At 40.6% G+C, this 17,430-nt stretch overlaps 2 protein-coding genes across 4 annotated transcripts in view; both read right to left on the bottom strand.

The window, feature by feature from the left end:
• The window catches only part of LOC147311440 (uncharacterized), a 33,410-nt gene extending 22,857 nt beyond the window's left edge, over nucleotides 1-10,553 (bottom strand). For both annotated transcript variants that reach the window (XR_015125355.1, XM_086266583.1), the window contains exons 1-2: nucleotides 10,103-10,553; nucleotides 574-673 (exon numbers count right to left, since the gene is read on the bottom strand). The gene's annotated coding sequence lies outside the window, so the exon portion shown is untranslated. The remainder of the gene's footprint in view (nucleotides 1-573; nucleotides 674-10,102) is intronic.
• LOC147311439 (nectin-3-like protein) overlaps nucleotides 1-16,799 on the bottom strand; it is a 95,266-nt gene extending 78,467 nt beyond the window's left edge. For both annotated transcript variants that reach the window (XM_086266576.1, XM_086266575.1), the window contains exons 1-4: nucleotides 16,661-16,799; nucleotides 15,217-15,558; nucleotides 14,796-15,098; nucleotides 13,909-14,002 (exon numbers count right to left, since the gene is read on the bottom strand). In XM_086266576.1, the coding sequence (XP_086122702.1) occupies nucleotides 13,909-14,002; nucleotides 14,796-15,098; nucleotides 15,217-15,558; nucleotides 16,661-16,775 (854 nt within the window). In that variant the 5' untranslated portion in view covers nucleotides 16,776-16,799. The remainder of the gene's footprint in view (nucleotides 1-13,908; nucleotides 14,003-14,795; nucleotides 15,099-15,216; nucleotides 15,559-16,660) is intronic.
• Between the last annotated feature and the right edge of the window lie 631 nt (nucleotides 16,800-17,430).

The following is a 17,430-nucleotide window of genomic DNA, read 5'->3' as shown; positions in this document are numbered from 1 at the left end:
TGTATGTATTTAAAAACAATAAGTGTGTTAGAATTACTACAGCAACAGGTTGTAGCTCACTGTACTATTTTTGAGCACAACTTTGGTGCTTTTGCCTCATTTTTAAATCAGTGATCCCAGTAGCACAGTCTAAGCAGAGACCTCAGTGCTTGGCAAACAATCAATAGAATCAATTTAATTATTAAAAAGAAACAAAATAAATGCCAACCATATAAAAAAAAACATAAACTTAAGGAAAAAACTAAACTTGATTTTGTGTCTTTAGGCTATTGTTAACAGCAAGCATGAGGTTAGTGCATATGTATTATTATTGGAAAGATTACTGCAAAGAAAAAAAGGTTGAACCAGGAGGGGGCGATATTGCTCTTCTTACCATGAGTTACATGCAGGCTATTACTTACCATGTCACTCACATTTATTTCACAAAACAGCTGAACCCACTTAATTCGATTTAATTGTATTTATGCAGAGCTGAATCACAACAACAGTCTCCTCGAGGTGGTATAGATTGTAAGGTAGAAAGTCTACAATTAAAAAGAAAAAACCTCAATACAGTGGGAAGGAACAACTCACTTTTAACAGGAAGCACCCTCTGGCAGAACCACGGTCAGGGAGGGGCAGCCCGCTGCGACCCTTTGGGGATGAGGAGACGAAAAAGGGGACAAAAGACACACTGTGGACGAGAGCCAGAGATGAACAAGAACTAATTATTGAATGCAGAGAGGTGTATAAACACATAGTGGGAATCCCCCAGCAGGGTAGTCCCAGGGTAACTAAGGGAGGATTCATGGTCACCTGATTCAGCCCTAGCTATATGCGTTGGCAAAAAGGTAACTTTGAAACTTAATCTTAAAAGTAGAGATAGTGTCCGTCTCCTGCATTCAAACTGGGAGCTGGTTCCACAGAAGGATGATCCCCTTCTACTTCTAAATATCCTAAAAACCACAAGGAAGCCCACAGTCTGAGAGCAAACTATCAAACTACGAGGTCTTTAAAATAAGATGATTATTCAAGACCTCATGTGTGATGGGAAGGATTCTAAATTTGATGCTGGACCCACAAATCATAAAAGAGAAACACTAACTCACACACACCAGAAAGTGCCAAGAATTATAATTATATGTAATTTAGTTTTGCGTTCCTTTATAATGCTTTCAACTATACAAATAAGACACTTCATGGGGGCGCCTGAGCCTTGTAGACACAACAAATACTGAACAAACCTCATGCGCCCTGTTGTTGACAAAACGATAAAAATGAATGTGTACTTCTGTCTTATTTAGGTCATTTTTGTAGTTTTTGTAGACAGACTACTGTAATTTCTCAATAAAATGTCGCTTATTATCAGTGGCGTGCACAGACATTTTGGGGGGCAAGTGCTCCAGGGGGAAAAAAGGGCACTTTTTGCATATGTGGAAAACCTTTTCTTTTTATAATAAAAAAATCGCACAGGTTAAATGCAATTTGACTTTTATTTCAAAACATTCTCTAAAAATCAAAAATCACACCACAAAAAGATAAAATCTGTATCCAACTCTAAACCATATACATACATATTCTCAAGTGTCCATTAAATGGAGTGTACTGCTCTAAAGAAGCATCCTTCTTGGTGCCATGTCTTTGTAGATGTTGATGACCTCGTTGTAATTGATCTCCACATCTTTCTCAATGGCCAACAAGAGGAGATCAGACAACCTTTCTTCTCCACACAAACTTCTTAGTTTATTTTTGATTATTTTTAGCTTTGAAAAGGATCTTTCAACTGTCGCAGTTGTCACTGGTAGTGTTGCGTAGATCTGAATCATTTTGACAAAGGCAGGAAAGATCAGCTGGCCATTATTTTCCCTCAGTATCAGAAATATTTCTCTGAGGTCTTTTGAACTAAAGCGTGGAAGACCTTTAATTCTGTTTTGAGCTGGTCCTCATCTTCTCCATAGAATTCACAGAGGATGTGGACAGCTTCAATGGCTTCTGGGTTTGGTGGGCCTACCCAGTTAGCATGCACAGTTAAGGGCTGGAAGGACTGAATGATTCTGGCCGTTGGGCTTCCAGTATTGTCCCCTTTGAACCTCCTGTTCAGTTCCCCAGTCATGATGTCCAGAAAGGTGAAATATACACCACTCCTGAAATATGCCTCCACTGACTCAAACTGAGCACCTACTTGAGACACTGTGGTGCTGTGTTGGAAACGCACTGGAACTTTCCGCTTTCTCTCCTGACCAGGCACCACGGTAGGTACTGGAATGTTGAAACTCTCTGCCTTCTCTGATGCACATCTAAATATCTCTCCAAATTTCTCCTCAGACCTCATGGTTTGCAATGTGTGAAGCACACCATCAATTACCTTGTAGGCAGTGGAATGGTCCAACCCTTCTTCCTGCAGAGAATCTGATGCCAAAGCAGTGACTTCGAATACTGGTGTGGTGATTTCCATGCAGAGAATGAACATAAAATTAATGGCATTTCTGTACATCTGAGCATCACCTTGGGCCAGGTTAGGTGGGTCACTGTCACTGATGTCATCAAGGAGCATCAAAATGGCTTTCAAATTTCTCTGAAGTGCCTTCAGTGCTTTTTCCCTGCAAGCCCATCGAGTATCTGACAGCTGCTGGAGCTCCATAACACGTTGTCCAGGAAAGAGAGACTCCTGAAATTTGACCAAGGCAGCATGACGCTTTGGGGAGCCTGAGCAAAAGGCATACAATTTCTCCACCAAGTTGAAAAATGTCACAAAATGCTTGCTGGACTTTGATGCCTCCACTAGTACCAAATTGAGGCAATGGGCTTTGCAGTGAACATAGAGGGCCTTCTCATTGTGTGCACGGATTCTAGCTTGGAGACCTTTATACATGCCACTCATGTTGGCTGCTCCATCATAGCCTTGACCATACATGTTCTTCATCTCTAGGCCATTCTTTTGCAGAAGCAAGAACACTGTATTCTCCAGCTCCTGGCCTGTAGTTGTATCAACATTGCACACTTCGATGAATCTCTCCTTTATTTGCATATGATGAAAATATCGCACAACAAATGACACTTGCTCTTTGTGTGAAACATCAGAGGTTTCATCGAGTAGAATGGAATACATTTCAGCCTCTTTTATTTCACGTTGTATCTCCTTCCTGATGTAAGTTCCTAGTGCTGCAATGATGTCATTTTGACTTCTGTTGGAAAGCAGTGACACCTGGGGCCTTGTCTTGGTGGCTTTAACTGTGGCAATTTTTTCCAAATGCATTTTCAGCACACTATCGTAGCGGGAAAATACATTGACTAATTCACGAAAATTGCCACGGTTATCACTGGACTCACTCTCATCATGACCTCGGAATGCTTGTCCCTGACGTGCAAGATACACTGTTAGGTCAATTAATCTTGTCAGGATTTCTTTGTTTGTCTGCCTCTCTCGCTCTCTAACTTCCACCCCTTTTACGTCTGAAACATCAAATGCAGACTGAAGGGCCTTTTTCTGGAAATTGATCCATCTAACCATGCTTGTCATGTGCATCTCTGCGCTGGAGTGTTGTTTGATTTTTTCAAGAGCAGTACTCCACTTTCTGATGCCATCAGTTGTCCAGGCTGTTCTGCTTTTATATTTTTCATCCGAGAGGAAAAGCCGACAACTAAAACAATGCACTGAATTAGCAGTGGGTGAGTATTCCAGCCACACATTAGCAGAAAACCACTGTTTCTGGAATGATCTCCCCTCAGTTTTTGGGTAAGGTATATCAGGCTGACATGGGCCCACATTGCAGCACATTGAAACATATCTGTCATTGCGCTTTATTTTAAATGTATGGATGTGTGTTGGATCTGTTGGGTATTGTAAAGCTGCTAACTTTGACATTATGTGATCGATCTGTTCTTCCTCATTGTGGTCTTCAGAGAGCACTACATCAGTGTCTGTAGGCCTAACTGAACCTGTTGCTGCATTGGTCGCGGCTTCATCTGTTTCTATATCTCCCTCTTCTGCTATGCTGGTAGATGGCATAGAGCTGCTTCCCTGCTGTGACTGACTACAATGGAACAATAATAATAATAATAGTATTATTATTTATCATAATAATAAGCTTAAACAGATAGTTTTAATAATAACCCATACTGCAAGTCTTGTAACATAGAAATAACTTTCGTAGGTACAAAATAATAGTTAGCTCAATGCCTGCTGATTAAGTTCATTAAAAACTAAGTGTGAACAGCTTTTAAGATTTTTCAATAGAATTAACTGCAAGGAGCAGGTTACATTAAAACATTAAAATAGAACCTGACTCTGCCCTTGACTCTGACCTTTCATCTTCATTTTCCTTTCCTTTCATCCAGGAGAGCAGAGAACTGCTTCCCTGGGCTGCCTGTTGTAGATCCCTTTCTTTCTCCTTTCTCAGCCTCTCTTTCCTAGGCATTATGCTTGCTGAAATTAGTAAATAAATAGACCAAAATGTATGAGAACGAATAAGACTGACTGTGGTCATTACAAGAACAGGGCAGAATGGTCGTTTTCACAGGCAATTGGGAACTGCCTATTTTTCCTTTAGCAAATTAATGTGTTAATGTTGCCAATATGTTACACCAAAAAAAATTAACATGTCTAACCAGTGCTTCTCAAAACTTTTAACATGCACCACCCCCAACACCGTACCCTTCAAACTACCAATAACAATGTCACTGTTCTGTCACAATCAGGTCGGAATTGATGGAGAGTGGGGGTTGCCTAAATGGTTTAGGTTACATTTTAAATGTGTCGTTTTTTTGTTTATCCATATGGATGGATGGAGGGGGCAAGCTGGCAAAGTTTGTCATGTGCAGTTTCTGACAGGCTACTTCACAACAAAACAATTGCAGGTTGGTCTTAGAGGGCAAACAGAATAATTTCACTCGATTCATGGGTTACCTGACTGGTTGGGAAGGGAAAGAGCTGCCGTGTTGTCCGCCGTGGCTCCCAGTCGCTATAGTTAGCCTACTATGCCTACTCCAAGTAGTCCTATGTCATGCCGCTGCTACACGCCTCACAACAAATGAACTGCAAGCGTGTTCACGTGACACGGTGACAGTGAAAAAGCGACAGGGTTCGGGTGTCTTTGAAGAAGGGGCACAAATCAAGCCATTATTTTCACACCTTTTTAAATCGCGCAGCTTTAAAAAAAAAAAATCACGTCTTTCAAAAGGGCACTTTTTTGGACTGAGGGCAAAAGGGCAAGTGCTTCAGCACCACCTCGTCTCTATCTGTGCACGCCAGTGCTTATTATCGCTCACTCTCAAGAACAAAAACGTGAGTAATTTCCCAGTAGCTCACCATATTTGGGATCTTCTAACATCCACACTTCATGTTTAAACGGTGGTGCGGAGGCGGTGTACCGTCGCAGGCCGGATGTAGCATTCAGCGCGGTGTGCCTTTTTTTCAGTTGCTAAGCAACAGATTTGTCCCGCCCCTTTCTTTATGACGGGGCGGGCCAGTCCTTTGACTGGTGACGTTACAAAGAAACGTCAGGTGACGTTACAAAGAAACCTTAAACCGACCTTATATATAGACCTGGCTGTTCAGTTGAAACGCATTCACACAGCGGGACAGCAGCGCTTTAAACGTTCAAACACGGAGTTTAACACAAAACAACATTTTAGACATAAAAAACAAAAAAGTGAAATGGCAAGCTCGAACTGTAACACAATGACAAATGATGAAACAGTTCAGACCAATGGGGATAATTCTACAGTACATGCTTTGGTATCCCTCTTGAATAACTTGTTCAGTAGTTTTTCGATCAAGCAGTGGGGAGAGCTTATCTCAGGCTATCCGGATTGCTTCACCGCTAAGCGGCTTGTAGGTTTTGTAGAGGACGCAATGGACCTGTGTGCACAGTCAGTAGCAGTATCACCACTGAGGTCTTCCCAGAACTCCCCTGTACATGAAAACTGTTCTGTCCACACCACTACTGGCAAAACGGTTTTGTCACGTGTGAAATTTTTGGACGATTCTGCTGAGCAGGAGTTTGATACAGCACAGAATATAGATGCTAACAGCCAAGAAACAGCTAACACAGAAGAAAGCTGTCAAAATGCTGACCAACACAGTGCTGCAAAAGCAGAAAACAATCCAATTCCAGATCCCCAGCAGCAGAAATCCTGTGTTGAACATGAAGCCAGCATCCCACCGTTAACAAACGTAAGTCAAACGGAGTCATATAAAAAGATACAGCATCACAGATCTTCTGTAGACTGTGAGCCACCTGAAAAAACAGACTTTGAAAGATGGTTAGAGACATTAATTCAGGCTGTGCTTTCAAAGCTTGGTAAACTTTTAAAGTGCCCTCATTCTCACCAAAAACGTTTGTTGGATCTACTCTTGGACAAATTCAAGGGGATGGATTTGCATTTAGACCGAAAAGTGCAGAATTATTTTGACTGCATTGCTAATGCGATTTTCACTGATATTTGTGACAAATTACATAAATTGTCACTAATATCATTGAAAATGGGGAGGAGTGGGGAGGAGGATTCAATGAATTTAATGGAACAACCAATATTTAATATCATAACTACTTCAGTATTCCAAGAACACCTGTTGGCAGTAACAGTTACTGATAGACTGGAATCATATGAAAAGAAAGAAAGATGCAGATTTTCAGTGGAAATCTTTGTGGAAGGACTGATTTCCCAGGTTTCAAAAAAATCAGGCACAGTCTTCAGCATTGAAAGTGCTGAAGCTATCTCCAACCGGCTTACCATGAAAATCTGGACTGAAATCAGGGCCAGATACGACAAAATCCCACCAGAGAAGTTCAAGAAACTCAGCGAGAGGGTTTTCAAATCCCTCTGTAAAAGATGGAAGCATGCATCTTTGGTGACATTCTGGCAATTAAACTTCCAAGATCTTGATGAAGATATTGTTAAAACTTTCAAAAGAAAGATATTCACAGAACCAAGTTGCATATCTAAGTGCTTCTCATCGGTGCGGGCATTTTTTGGGAGGTGTAAGGGAAGAAACAAAGTTTCCACTTTATAGTGACATCGTGATATCAACAGCAAAATATTTTCTAAAACTCACTGGACACTTTAAATGAGCTAGTTTTACATTTAGATCAGATCAAGTCATTTTTGAAATCCCCAGGAATGGTCGCGGCAGATGGCCACCCCGCCCTGAGCCTGGTTCTGTCGAAGGTTTCTTCCTCTTAAAAGGCAGTTTTTCCTTCCCACTGTCGCCTCGTGCTTGCTCAGAGGGGTTTGTTCTTTTGGGGTTTTCTTTTTAATACTGTAAGTTGTTACCTTACAGTGTGAAGCACCTTGAAAACACCATTGTTTCCTTTGGTGCTATACAGATTGAAGTGACTTGCACTGATAACATAACTAAGCTGGGACTTTAATTTAACATCAATAAAATTATAAAAATATTACATCTTGATTTCTGCTTGTTTTCATTGTCTGTGACTTAATGAATACAAATGTGTAATTTAACAGATTCTTTCTTTATGTTAGTCTGACCGGTGATTCCACGTTGGCCTTAGGTGTTGGCGCGGATACGCTGCAGCCCCTGAGCCATTAATGGCCCAGCACACTACAGTAAAAACAAAACAACAGCCATCTGTCCAACTAGGAAAGGAAAATAATAAACTGCCTCCTTGGAGGCAACCTGACTCAAAACAGTTGCAGTCCAACTCAGACTGACTGCAATCACTCTCAGGCAGATTGATGAAGATCTGCAAATAAATGTTGTCTAATTTATAAACGCAGACAGATTGCCAACACGTCTGTTCACAATAGAGGACTGTACTTACATGGTTGCAAACTGGTTGTTATCTTGCTTATATGAAAACATTGCTTTGGAGCAATGAAACTCAAACACATTCATTTTTAAAATGCTTCAAAATGAAATTTTGAAGCATTTGGCTTTATGCTTTGAAAGTGCCGTTGTGAGTGGGAGTGTGAAATCCTTACTTGATGTGTTCCCTTTGCCTTTACTGTTTTCAGTTTTATCAGTTTTCAGTTTTATTTGTCATATGCAAGTTAGCACAGGGTCAACATTGCAATGAAATGTGTTTGACGAGCAGCAGTCACTCAGCAGCATGGTACAGTAGAAGAAAATATAATAAAATATAATAAAATAAAATAAAAAATAGAAAAATAGTAAAGAGCAAAATATTTGAAAGACGTGGTAAAAGAGAAAAGATGACTAAATATATATATATATATATGTATCTATAAATATATGTACACTAGTGATTAAATAAGAAAATCTTGAAAAGAAATATGACGGGAGGTCAGATGGGATATTGCACAGGAATGAGCAGCAGAAAATTACAGTATTACTCAGACTTTTAATAGTCATATTGTCAGTTTTGGCCGACGGTCATGGGTCACTTCCACTAAAATAGCACGAGACTGGAGTAAAATGTACTTTATTAATGAGAACACATGGTGATACAGCAAAGAATCCAACCCTTCTGAAAAGCAAATGGCTTCCTGTTATACTCTACCTGATTCAGGTGAGCATCTGGAATAGACCAAGTCTGGGGGTCAGCAAACCAAAGGAAAACAAAACCCTCCCCATAAGAAAACCACTACAATATAACCAACACAGACATATGAAGATTTGTAACAAGTCCTATAAATAACTCCATAACATATAAACTTCAGTCTCTTCTATATACATTAAAACAGCGGTCCCCAACCTTTTTTGCGCCACGGACCGGTTTATGCCCGACAATATTTTCACGGACCGGCCTTTAAGGTGTCACAGATAAATACAACAAAATAAAACTAGTACCGATACCGGAAAAAAAGAAGATTTATTCATAACACACGTGAAAGACCCAGGAAAACAGAGTTAACGATAAAAACGATAACAAAATAACGATAAAAAACGATAAAAACTCTGAAAACCATACATTTCACACCCGAGCCTCATCTCTCGACCAAACGACGGTCCGTGGCCCGGCGGTTGGGGACCGCTGCATTAAAACACCTTAACCACACAGTTAGGTTTCAGCCCTCGCTGACTCAGAACAAAGTAAGACAATCAGAGTTCGATTGGTTTTTACTTGTGCAGGGGAAGCCTGGTCGGATTCTCAGAGTTGCAAGCTCTACACCCAAACTCAGACAACTCCAACTCCAGCCTCCACTCGCAGCCTTTTATTGAATGAAAACAGTTACACAACCGCCCATTGTAAACCCCATATGTTGTGTGGTAAAAGCTAAGGCACTGTGTGTGTGTGTGTGTGTGTGTGTGTGTGTGTGTGTGTGTGTGTGTGAGTGAGAGAGAGTGTATGTGTGTCTGTATACGTGACTTCCTGCTTACAAACGTTTTAACCGCATCTCTAGTCATAAAAGGGTCATCTCCCCTCAACCTCGTATATGGCTTAACCTCTCTAACAGTCCACCATTTACATGGTGAGCCCATAAAGGGCAGGAAGTGAACATTCCTTACCAAATAAGGAAACCAGAATCTTACATAGATTGTGCCTGCAGTTGAAAACTATAGCTAGTAACATCCCCAACATCCTACATGTGGGGGAGGAACAGAAAATATCTGAACATACAGTTCAAGACAAGGTCCAAGCACAATAATGACAACTTTTAACAAAATCACTCCAACACACTCCCCTAGCCTGGCACATTGGTTTTCTCCAGGAGCTCATAAGCAGGTGATTGAGCTGCTTTTACTCTTTACAAAGTGAGTACTGTTAACACTTCTCTTTTTACATATACAACTAATTTAGGTTACAGACAAATGATTAAATGTGAACAGCTCTAACACAGGTTCTTTTCCTGACACAGGTAGGATGGCCAGTCCCCCTGTCTCTTCACCTTTAACGAGTCACTTAAATAACAACCCAAAAAGCCTAATAAAGAATCACAATCAACCAGTGTGTGTTTTTCTTCATTACGGTTTTTAAATACAAATCAGTCAGTCAATTAATAAAAATACAAGTAAGGGTAATGGAACCCCTGGTCTCCATTACACACATAAATACCATAAAGACACTAAGTCGTAGAGCTCTGAACTCCTTGCTTCTATGATATTTACACTTCTTCTTGGCCTTCTCCTTCACTCTGAGTCACTCCAGGATAAACGCATCAGCTCAGACATACAATAATTAAAATATGTGTAGGTGACCGTTTGGCAGAAGACGATGTCGAGGCGGTACTGCAGTGACACGTCCGTGGCTATCGTCGGGGCGGTGTCCTGCATCAGAAGGAAGTCAATAGACTTCTTGGCTTTGTTGCTCATCATGGCGCTGTAGTCCGTGGGCGTGGCCTGCAAAAAGTGTAAATAAACCATCAGAGACCAAACACAAATATGCCTTCCAACCACTAGTTTAGACAACATCTTGCAAAGAGTGTGTATTTCAGAGTGCAGTTGTTTTTAAATTTGACAGAAACAGAAATAAAGACGGAAGAGAAGGACAACAGGGAAAGCAGAAGCACCGACACACTGAAATCTTTTAGGGTCAAGCTCCAGAACTAGCCACAAATCCTGCTGGAAAGAACCTAAAAATACTTAAAAATACTTGCAGAGATCGAATGGAGCCGTTAACTCAAAAGCCTGGTGTCAGGCATGTTCTTTAATAAATAAGAAACGAGCTGATATGTTACAGACCCCAGTCTTTACGTAAAGAAAAAGCTGACATTTAGAGAGAGAGGTCTGGGCTTCTCTGCTTGGGCTGCTGCCCCCGCGACCCGGCTCCGGATAAAGTGGAAGAAAATGGATGGATGAATGAATCTTGAAAATGAACAAGTCTTCCAGTACAGAGTAAAATGTGAGAGTGAAAATATTGCGTGTACTTAAAACCCCTGGAGGGTCTTGGGTCGATTTGTGGCTATTTTCAAATTTTGATTACATGCCATTTGCACAGTGTTGAATGGACTATAGCCAAATTCTCCAAAAAAAAAGTTTGATATGATTTTATTTCAAAATTCAAGTCTGACTTCCTTCAATTAGCTTCAGTGGCTAAGCTACAGACAAACTTACACTATTGTGCTTAGTGGTCGATTTGTGCCCCATTGAAACCCATTATAAACGCTATTTTTCACTGCAAATTAATTACGGTCAAAGGGATCGTTGATGTTTAGCGTTCATTTTCATTTTGCAGGACGGGCCTTAGAGTTGTAATTTTTTTATTTGTCCACCGGGTGGCGCCCTTGCTCCACATTTGACCCCGGGCTGGAAAACAGCGGGCTGCTTAGATAGACCTGCGGGAAATGAAGCCTCATTTCCGGCGTGATCGGGCGGGACAATTTTTTGGTCCCTAGGACCGTGAGAGGGTGCTTTTTTTTTTTTTTGTCAACAGGAAATGACGTATTTGTTGTCACGTGGTATCGGGCGTGTGTGCTGGAAAAACGGGTCCCCGGTGATCGTGCCCCGGTAACAATGGCGTGTCCAGCGGGGTGGCCTGGGGGGGCACAGGCCACCCCCCAAACCAGACTGGCCACCCCAGGTGCCACCCCAAAGGCAAAACAATAAAATTCAATCAAATATCAAATGTCCGATTATGTTTTCACGGTGACGCTCAGATATCCGAGTGTAAGTGAATGCAGCATCGCTTCTGCGCTATGCGCATCACGTTAGCAAAGGTAGGAGAGCCAAGCGCGAAAGATGGCACTGCAGGAAACAATTTTTCGGTGAAAGAAAATGAGGACAGAATAAATGTCCCGGTAAGTAATATCAAGTTTGTTGAGTTTAGTAAACTTCGGTGAAATTAGAATACCAAGGAAAAAAATAACACTTAAAGAATTATTGCAGCTGTGGAATATTTCAGACAGTATGCTAGAGAGGGCAGCTAACATAAGAGTTATGCGTTATAAGATATAATCTAAGTCGTAACATTGCTGTATGGAGCTGCAGATTTGGTTGCAGGTTAACATAGCTGGACTGGCCATCGGGCATACCGGGCATATCCCCAGTGACTTATTTTTTATTTTTTTTGTAATGGCATGAACAATGAGAGGTGGTGGATTGGCCAGATGCAGGTCGATGTGTAGAAATAACTCCGTTGTTTGGTGGTGGCTATGACGGGGCTTCCACAGAGGCAACAGGTGGATGAGGGAAGGGGAGGCAGGAGGAGAGACCCGAAGCAGCCACCAGTCCGAGTGTCAGGTGAACTGAACTTCAGGTAAGAAGTTATGACCTGCAGTCTATCTGGGTCAGATATAAACCAAGTTTAGGTGGAGTTTATTTTCATGTTGCTGACTTTTTACTGTCAGTTGCAATAACTCATACTGCGTTCTAGCCAGTTTGACGGAGTTTTTATACAGCTGGGTGGGTGCTATGATGTTACTGATAGTGAACTTTATTTTATTCATAAGGTTAGTAGAGTTGCCAACGGCTCCTTAAAAAAATGGAATGGTCCCTCATTCAGAGAAAATATTACACGTTTCGTATTGAGCTGAGAAGAGACGCAGTTTGTCCCGGACTTTAGCTAGAATGGAAAAAAGACACAAAGCTGGATTTATTCTGTCTTTATGCTGCACAGCTGCCTCTTCTCTCATTCTCTCCCCCTCCCTCTCCTGTTGCTACTTCAATCATGAAACTGATCAATGATCAGCTGATCGGCTTTTCTCTCTTGTTTATCGCCCACTTTGCGCCAGAAAGAGGAAACCAGCAGATGTTGCGCTAAACAACAGCAGTACTGAACCATCAGAACTGAACAGGTGATGGAGAAACAGGTTTACCTTTTAGGTGACATGAATGAGTTGAAGGGAAGTTATGAACTGTTTCTGAGAGACAAATAACACCAGGATCCTTTTTTATGTAGCAGACAGCTGGTAACTGTGCAGGGGCGGGTCTAGCAAAGTTTTGCCAGGGGGCCAGGTAGGGCATTAACAGGGAAAGGTGGGCACAAAGAAATACTTTTCTTTCTTATTCTCATTTAAAATACCTAGTTTTTATTAAATAATTATCTAAATCTTACAACCAAAGTTTTTATCTGACGTAAAATGTATAGAAATCATACATATACCAACAAGACTGTACATCACTGTCACAACAGGGTTTGTTTTCAGTCAAAGTCTTTATGGCTTTACTACCTGGTGGGTCGGTCTGTAGTAAAAATGCCCAATTTTTTTGTCCCAGTCCAGCCCTGCAGGTTAATACTGGCAGTGTCACCATGCCAGCTGACTGTATTTTATCATCAGCCAGTGTTGTTCTTTATCAATATTACCAAAGTTTACGATAAGGCAGCATAGAAAGTATTTACTTGCTTTCAGGTTTCATTCAAATGTTAGTCTTTTCAGTTGTTTCCCCACTTTTTTCCTGTTTCAAAATCAAACACCAGTTTGTGAGAAGATTATCTTCTTTTTTTAACAGGCAGATAAAGTTTTGCATTGGCATTGGCTAATTTGTCAATTGTTTGTTACAAATGTTCGTATTTTAATTTTCAAAAATGTTTTTGCCCAAAACATATGTGCACTATATGTCAGTAAAAATACTATGCAAATATTGCTGTCCTTGACTGCTGAGTAAACACTGACAAAGCACTGATTGTATCTCTTGTACTTTATCAACGCAGTATCTAAAAACTTTGCACCGTAGTGGTTAAAATCTCATTCTAATAAGAGTTAAAAGTGCATTTGGTTATTAGGTTTATAGGATTATTGAATTATGGTTAAGGGTTGGTAGAATTTTTTTTTAAAACATTATCTGCCAATTAAATCTGCCACCCTTCTCCAAATCTGTGCCCCTACCTGGCCCCCCCAACAAAAATTTTCTAGACACGCCACTGGCTATGGTAGTTCAGATAGGACTACTGGGAATGAAATTTGAGAAATTATATATGAACAAAACCTCACAAACTTTGTTAACCATATAAAAACACTCTATACCGCTCTTTTTTTTTTCATGGCTCAGCACAGGTCACTTGAGACAAACAAAAAGAACCAATGAAATGAATGTTTCAGCTGAAACTGTTATTCAAGCTACTTTACCTGCTCCATGTAAAATTTGCACTTGGATTGGCTTCTGTCACACACTCAAATGAGTCCTCAGATTTTGCTCTGATGTTCACTTCTGTGGGAGAGACTGCAAGAGCAGAAAGACAGCTGTGTTAATCCTGAACTGAGGACACAGTAATAACATGAAAATAATGTTTCGCCAATGTTTCCTACATCTTGAATCCAAACTCGACAAACTTTTGGGACTGAGGCTGATGTTGTGTGGTTCAGGCCATGATTCAGTCTTTAGCAATAACAATGGTCTTTTTTTAAATCAGTCTAGATGTTTTTGTCTTTCAGAAAGAATTTTCCCATCTATTGTGACAACATGCTACAATGTGACAAACAGGAGGCAAAGTCATGAGATTTGGGATGTTTCACTCCCATTCATTTAAAAAAACAAAAAAGCACACACTCGAGAATAAAGAGGAAAAACAAAACAAAGTATCTGGATAGGACTTGATCCTCTTTCCAGTAACAAACATTTAGGTCCACTTTCTTAGTTTTAGTCATTTCCTTGAGGGTTTTGTCAAACATCAAAGTAACACTGCCTCTGTTTTATTTAATTATGTAAGGAGTCGAACCAAAGTTTGGTACATGGAATGTTTTGTCTTTACTACACATAAAGCTTTTAGCGTTTTCAGAATTCAGCAACAGATTATATCTATCAGTCCCTTAGTAGTGTCCTAGGTATTCTGTCTGTTATAAATAAACTGTACAACTGTTTCACTAACAGAGTCCTGCGCTTGAGTCTGTTCATGCATTGCGACTGATGCGTCCACTGGCTAATTTTCAGAGATTTCCAAGAAAAAATATAACAAATGCATCAACCATGGATAAAAAAAATAAATAAATAAACTACATCAGCAACTGATACTCACAGTAGATCTGTATAGTGAAGGGCAGACTTTCAACTTTAGACAGGAAGTCACCACTGATGATACACTGGACCTGGTGACCGTTAATCTCTCTCATAGGAACACCAAACAGAGAGCTGACTGTGGTAGTCGTGCCATTGTCATACTGTGTGGAATTTGTTGTCGTCCTCACTTTGTCTCCCAAAGCACCAGTGAGCCACCTCACCTCTGCAGGAGGCTTCGATCCAGCAGCCATGCAGGTAGCAAATAAAACCTCTTCTGTGCCCAAAGTGGGAAGATTGTCCTTGATGCTTGTGAAAGGAGGCACTAGGAGAGTTACAGCACTAATTTAAATGAACATGCAAGACAGATGGTGACAATAACTGTTTCTCACATACAAACACAAGAGTATTTTAAAATAAAGATAAACAAAAGTTTAGTATACCAAGCAAGTTTAGAGGTATTTCTGTCTTCTGATTTCCACTGGGAAACAAGGTGAAGATGCACGTGTAGCTGCCTTCATCCTTCAGGGCAACATTGGATAACTGGAGAGTTCCATTTTTGTCATTAAAATTCCCGATATATTTAAATCGATCATCACGTTCACTGACAAACTGTGGTCCATCTCTGGGTAAGATAGTTAGAAAATTGTCATTGTGAGGTTTTTCTCTCGTCCTCCTCTGCCAGGTAATCTGTGTCAGGTCATCATTGGTATCCATGACATAACACGATAACATAGCGGTACCTCCTTGAACCACTTTCACATTTCCACCAATCACCCGGAGAGCTGTAAAGAGCATTCACACAAAAATTTAATGAATAATGTATGTGTGTGTGTGTGTGTTGGGGTGGGGGTGGGGGGTTAAGGGTGGTGTCTGAGAGGCAGATGTGCAAAATAAGGACAATCATGGATAATACCTCCCTCCCATTATGAATGAAATGTGCTCTATTTGGAAGCAGCCCTCCCCTGTCGACAGGTTGTGTGTGAAACTTTAAATCATCAAACTGTAAATTATAAATTTTAAATTGTTATTGATCCCTTTACTCCGAGTCCTAAAGTGAATATTTATTTTCTTACTCTTCTTATATTTATTGTTTGTTTATTTGCACTGGTGTAACTGAAGCCTCGTCGTCTCGTCTCTCTATATACTGGACTGTATGTAGCGCAGATGACAATAAAGTTTACTTTGACTGCAGCAGCAAGAAGGCGCACCGAGGGCTCTCGCGCTCACTTTTCGCGTATAGAATTTCGAAAAAAAAACATCGGTGCAAATTATAAGTCTGTATCATGATGTCTGGTGTTTTCGTGTTTGTTGTTTTGTTTTTATTTTGTTTTATTTTGCGAGTTGGTTATTAGATGCTGCTCCAGTCAGCCAGAGAATCCCCGTCCTCTCCTCCCTGTGTCGCAAGCAGCGGGCGCGCCTCGCAAACGGAGGGCGCCCTTATTCCCAGCAAATGGCCGTAAGAACACCGATCAGTGTCTATGCCATCCTCAAAATGCGCTGGCATGATGTCGGGGCAGAGTACGAGCAACTTTTTTGCCGATGCCCGTGATGCCGCCCTGGGCAACCGTCCGTCTCGCCCATATCAAAAACAGTTACTGATGAGTACTTAGCCAGGAGTGGGTTATAAAAACAAAACACGACTCTCAATCCTACACTTTTACATTTTTTAAAAACATTTTTAAAACATAATAATTTACAATTGATGTTTAGCGTAGAAACTCGAAGTGATCACCTACAGTGAAGAAATTAAATACCAAAACGAAGGTGATCGCGGGCAGCTCACTAAAAAAAAAGGGGTTTTCTTCTTATTTAAAATAAGAGATGTAAGACGTTTTCTATTCTACCTTCGACCAAAGCAACAGCAATAAAGGATAATCCACGTACCTTCAGCGTCTGTACTCATCAGAAGCACTATCATCAGAAGCATACGTGTCATGGAGTCACATCGTAAAGGGAAACGGTGGCAGTAATTGGCACAAAAGAAGGCAGCTTCATCCATCCGCAAATCTTAAAGTTATAAGAACGTTCCAAAGTCTGGGGAAAAAAACGTTGTTAGGTCGGTAAACGAAATACATATTCGTGTAAACCTTTGGGGGGGGGGGGGGGCTAGAAATGACTGAAAGATTAATTGGCTCTGTTTTGACTTTTGCTCAAATATATATATATATCACATGTGCAGGACACCTTAAACTAGTTTTTTTTAATTAAGCAGCAAGGCAGAACAAGGTCAGGGCTGTATCAAGACATGAGGACTAAACCCCAATTCAACCAGACCCAGAACTGATCCAGAATTAAAACAGGACTACAACAGTTCAAAGTCAGGACTACTTGGGATTTAACCAAGACAGAACCAGAATCAGAACTAGATGATACTAGCACTAAAAATCATCATAGACCTGCACTACACTTATTTTTTTTTAATTCTACCAAAGTAGTTGTGCAAACAAGCCTGCATAACTTAATAAATATAGAATTTGAAAAATAACAAACCTAAAAAGAAACACTAGGTACGAGATACATGAGGACCTATGATATGGCGATACTTTTGGTAAACGACCATTTGACTAACATGTGTGTCTCACCTGCTCTTGTTCATCTCTGTTCTGTCCTCATTCTCCTCTCTCTCCCTCTCTGTTCCTCTCTCTCTCTCTTTG

Source organism: Aulonocara sp. 'chitande type north' Nkhata Bay, linkage group LG16 (assembly GCF_057382095.1).
Source record: "Aulonocara sp. 'chitande type north' Nkhata Bay isolate Kocher_YH1m ecotype deep benthic linkage group LG16, A_spYH_male_GT1.1, whole genome shotgun sequence".
In the NCBI taxonomy this organism is placed as follows: Eukaryota; Metazoa; Chordata; class Actinopteri; order Cichliformes; family Cichlidae; genus Aulonocara; species Aulonocara sp. 'chitande type north' Nkhata Bay.
The sequence above is the reverse complement of the archived record's forward strand: the minus strand, read 5'-3'. Positions and strand labels throughout refer to the sequence as shown.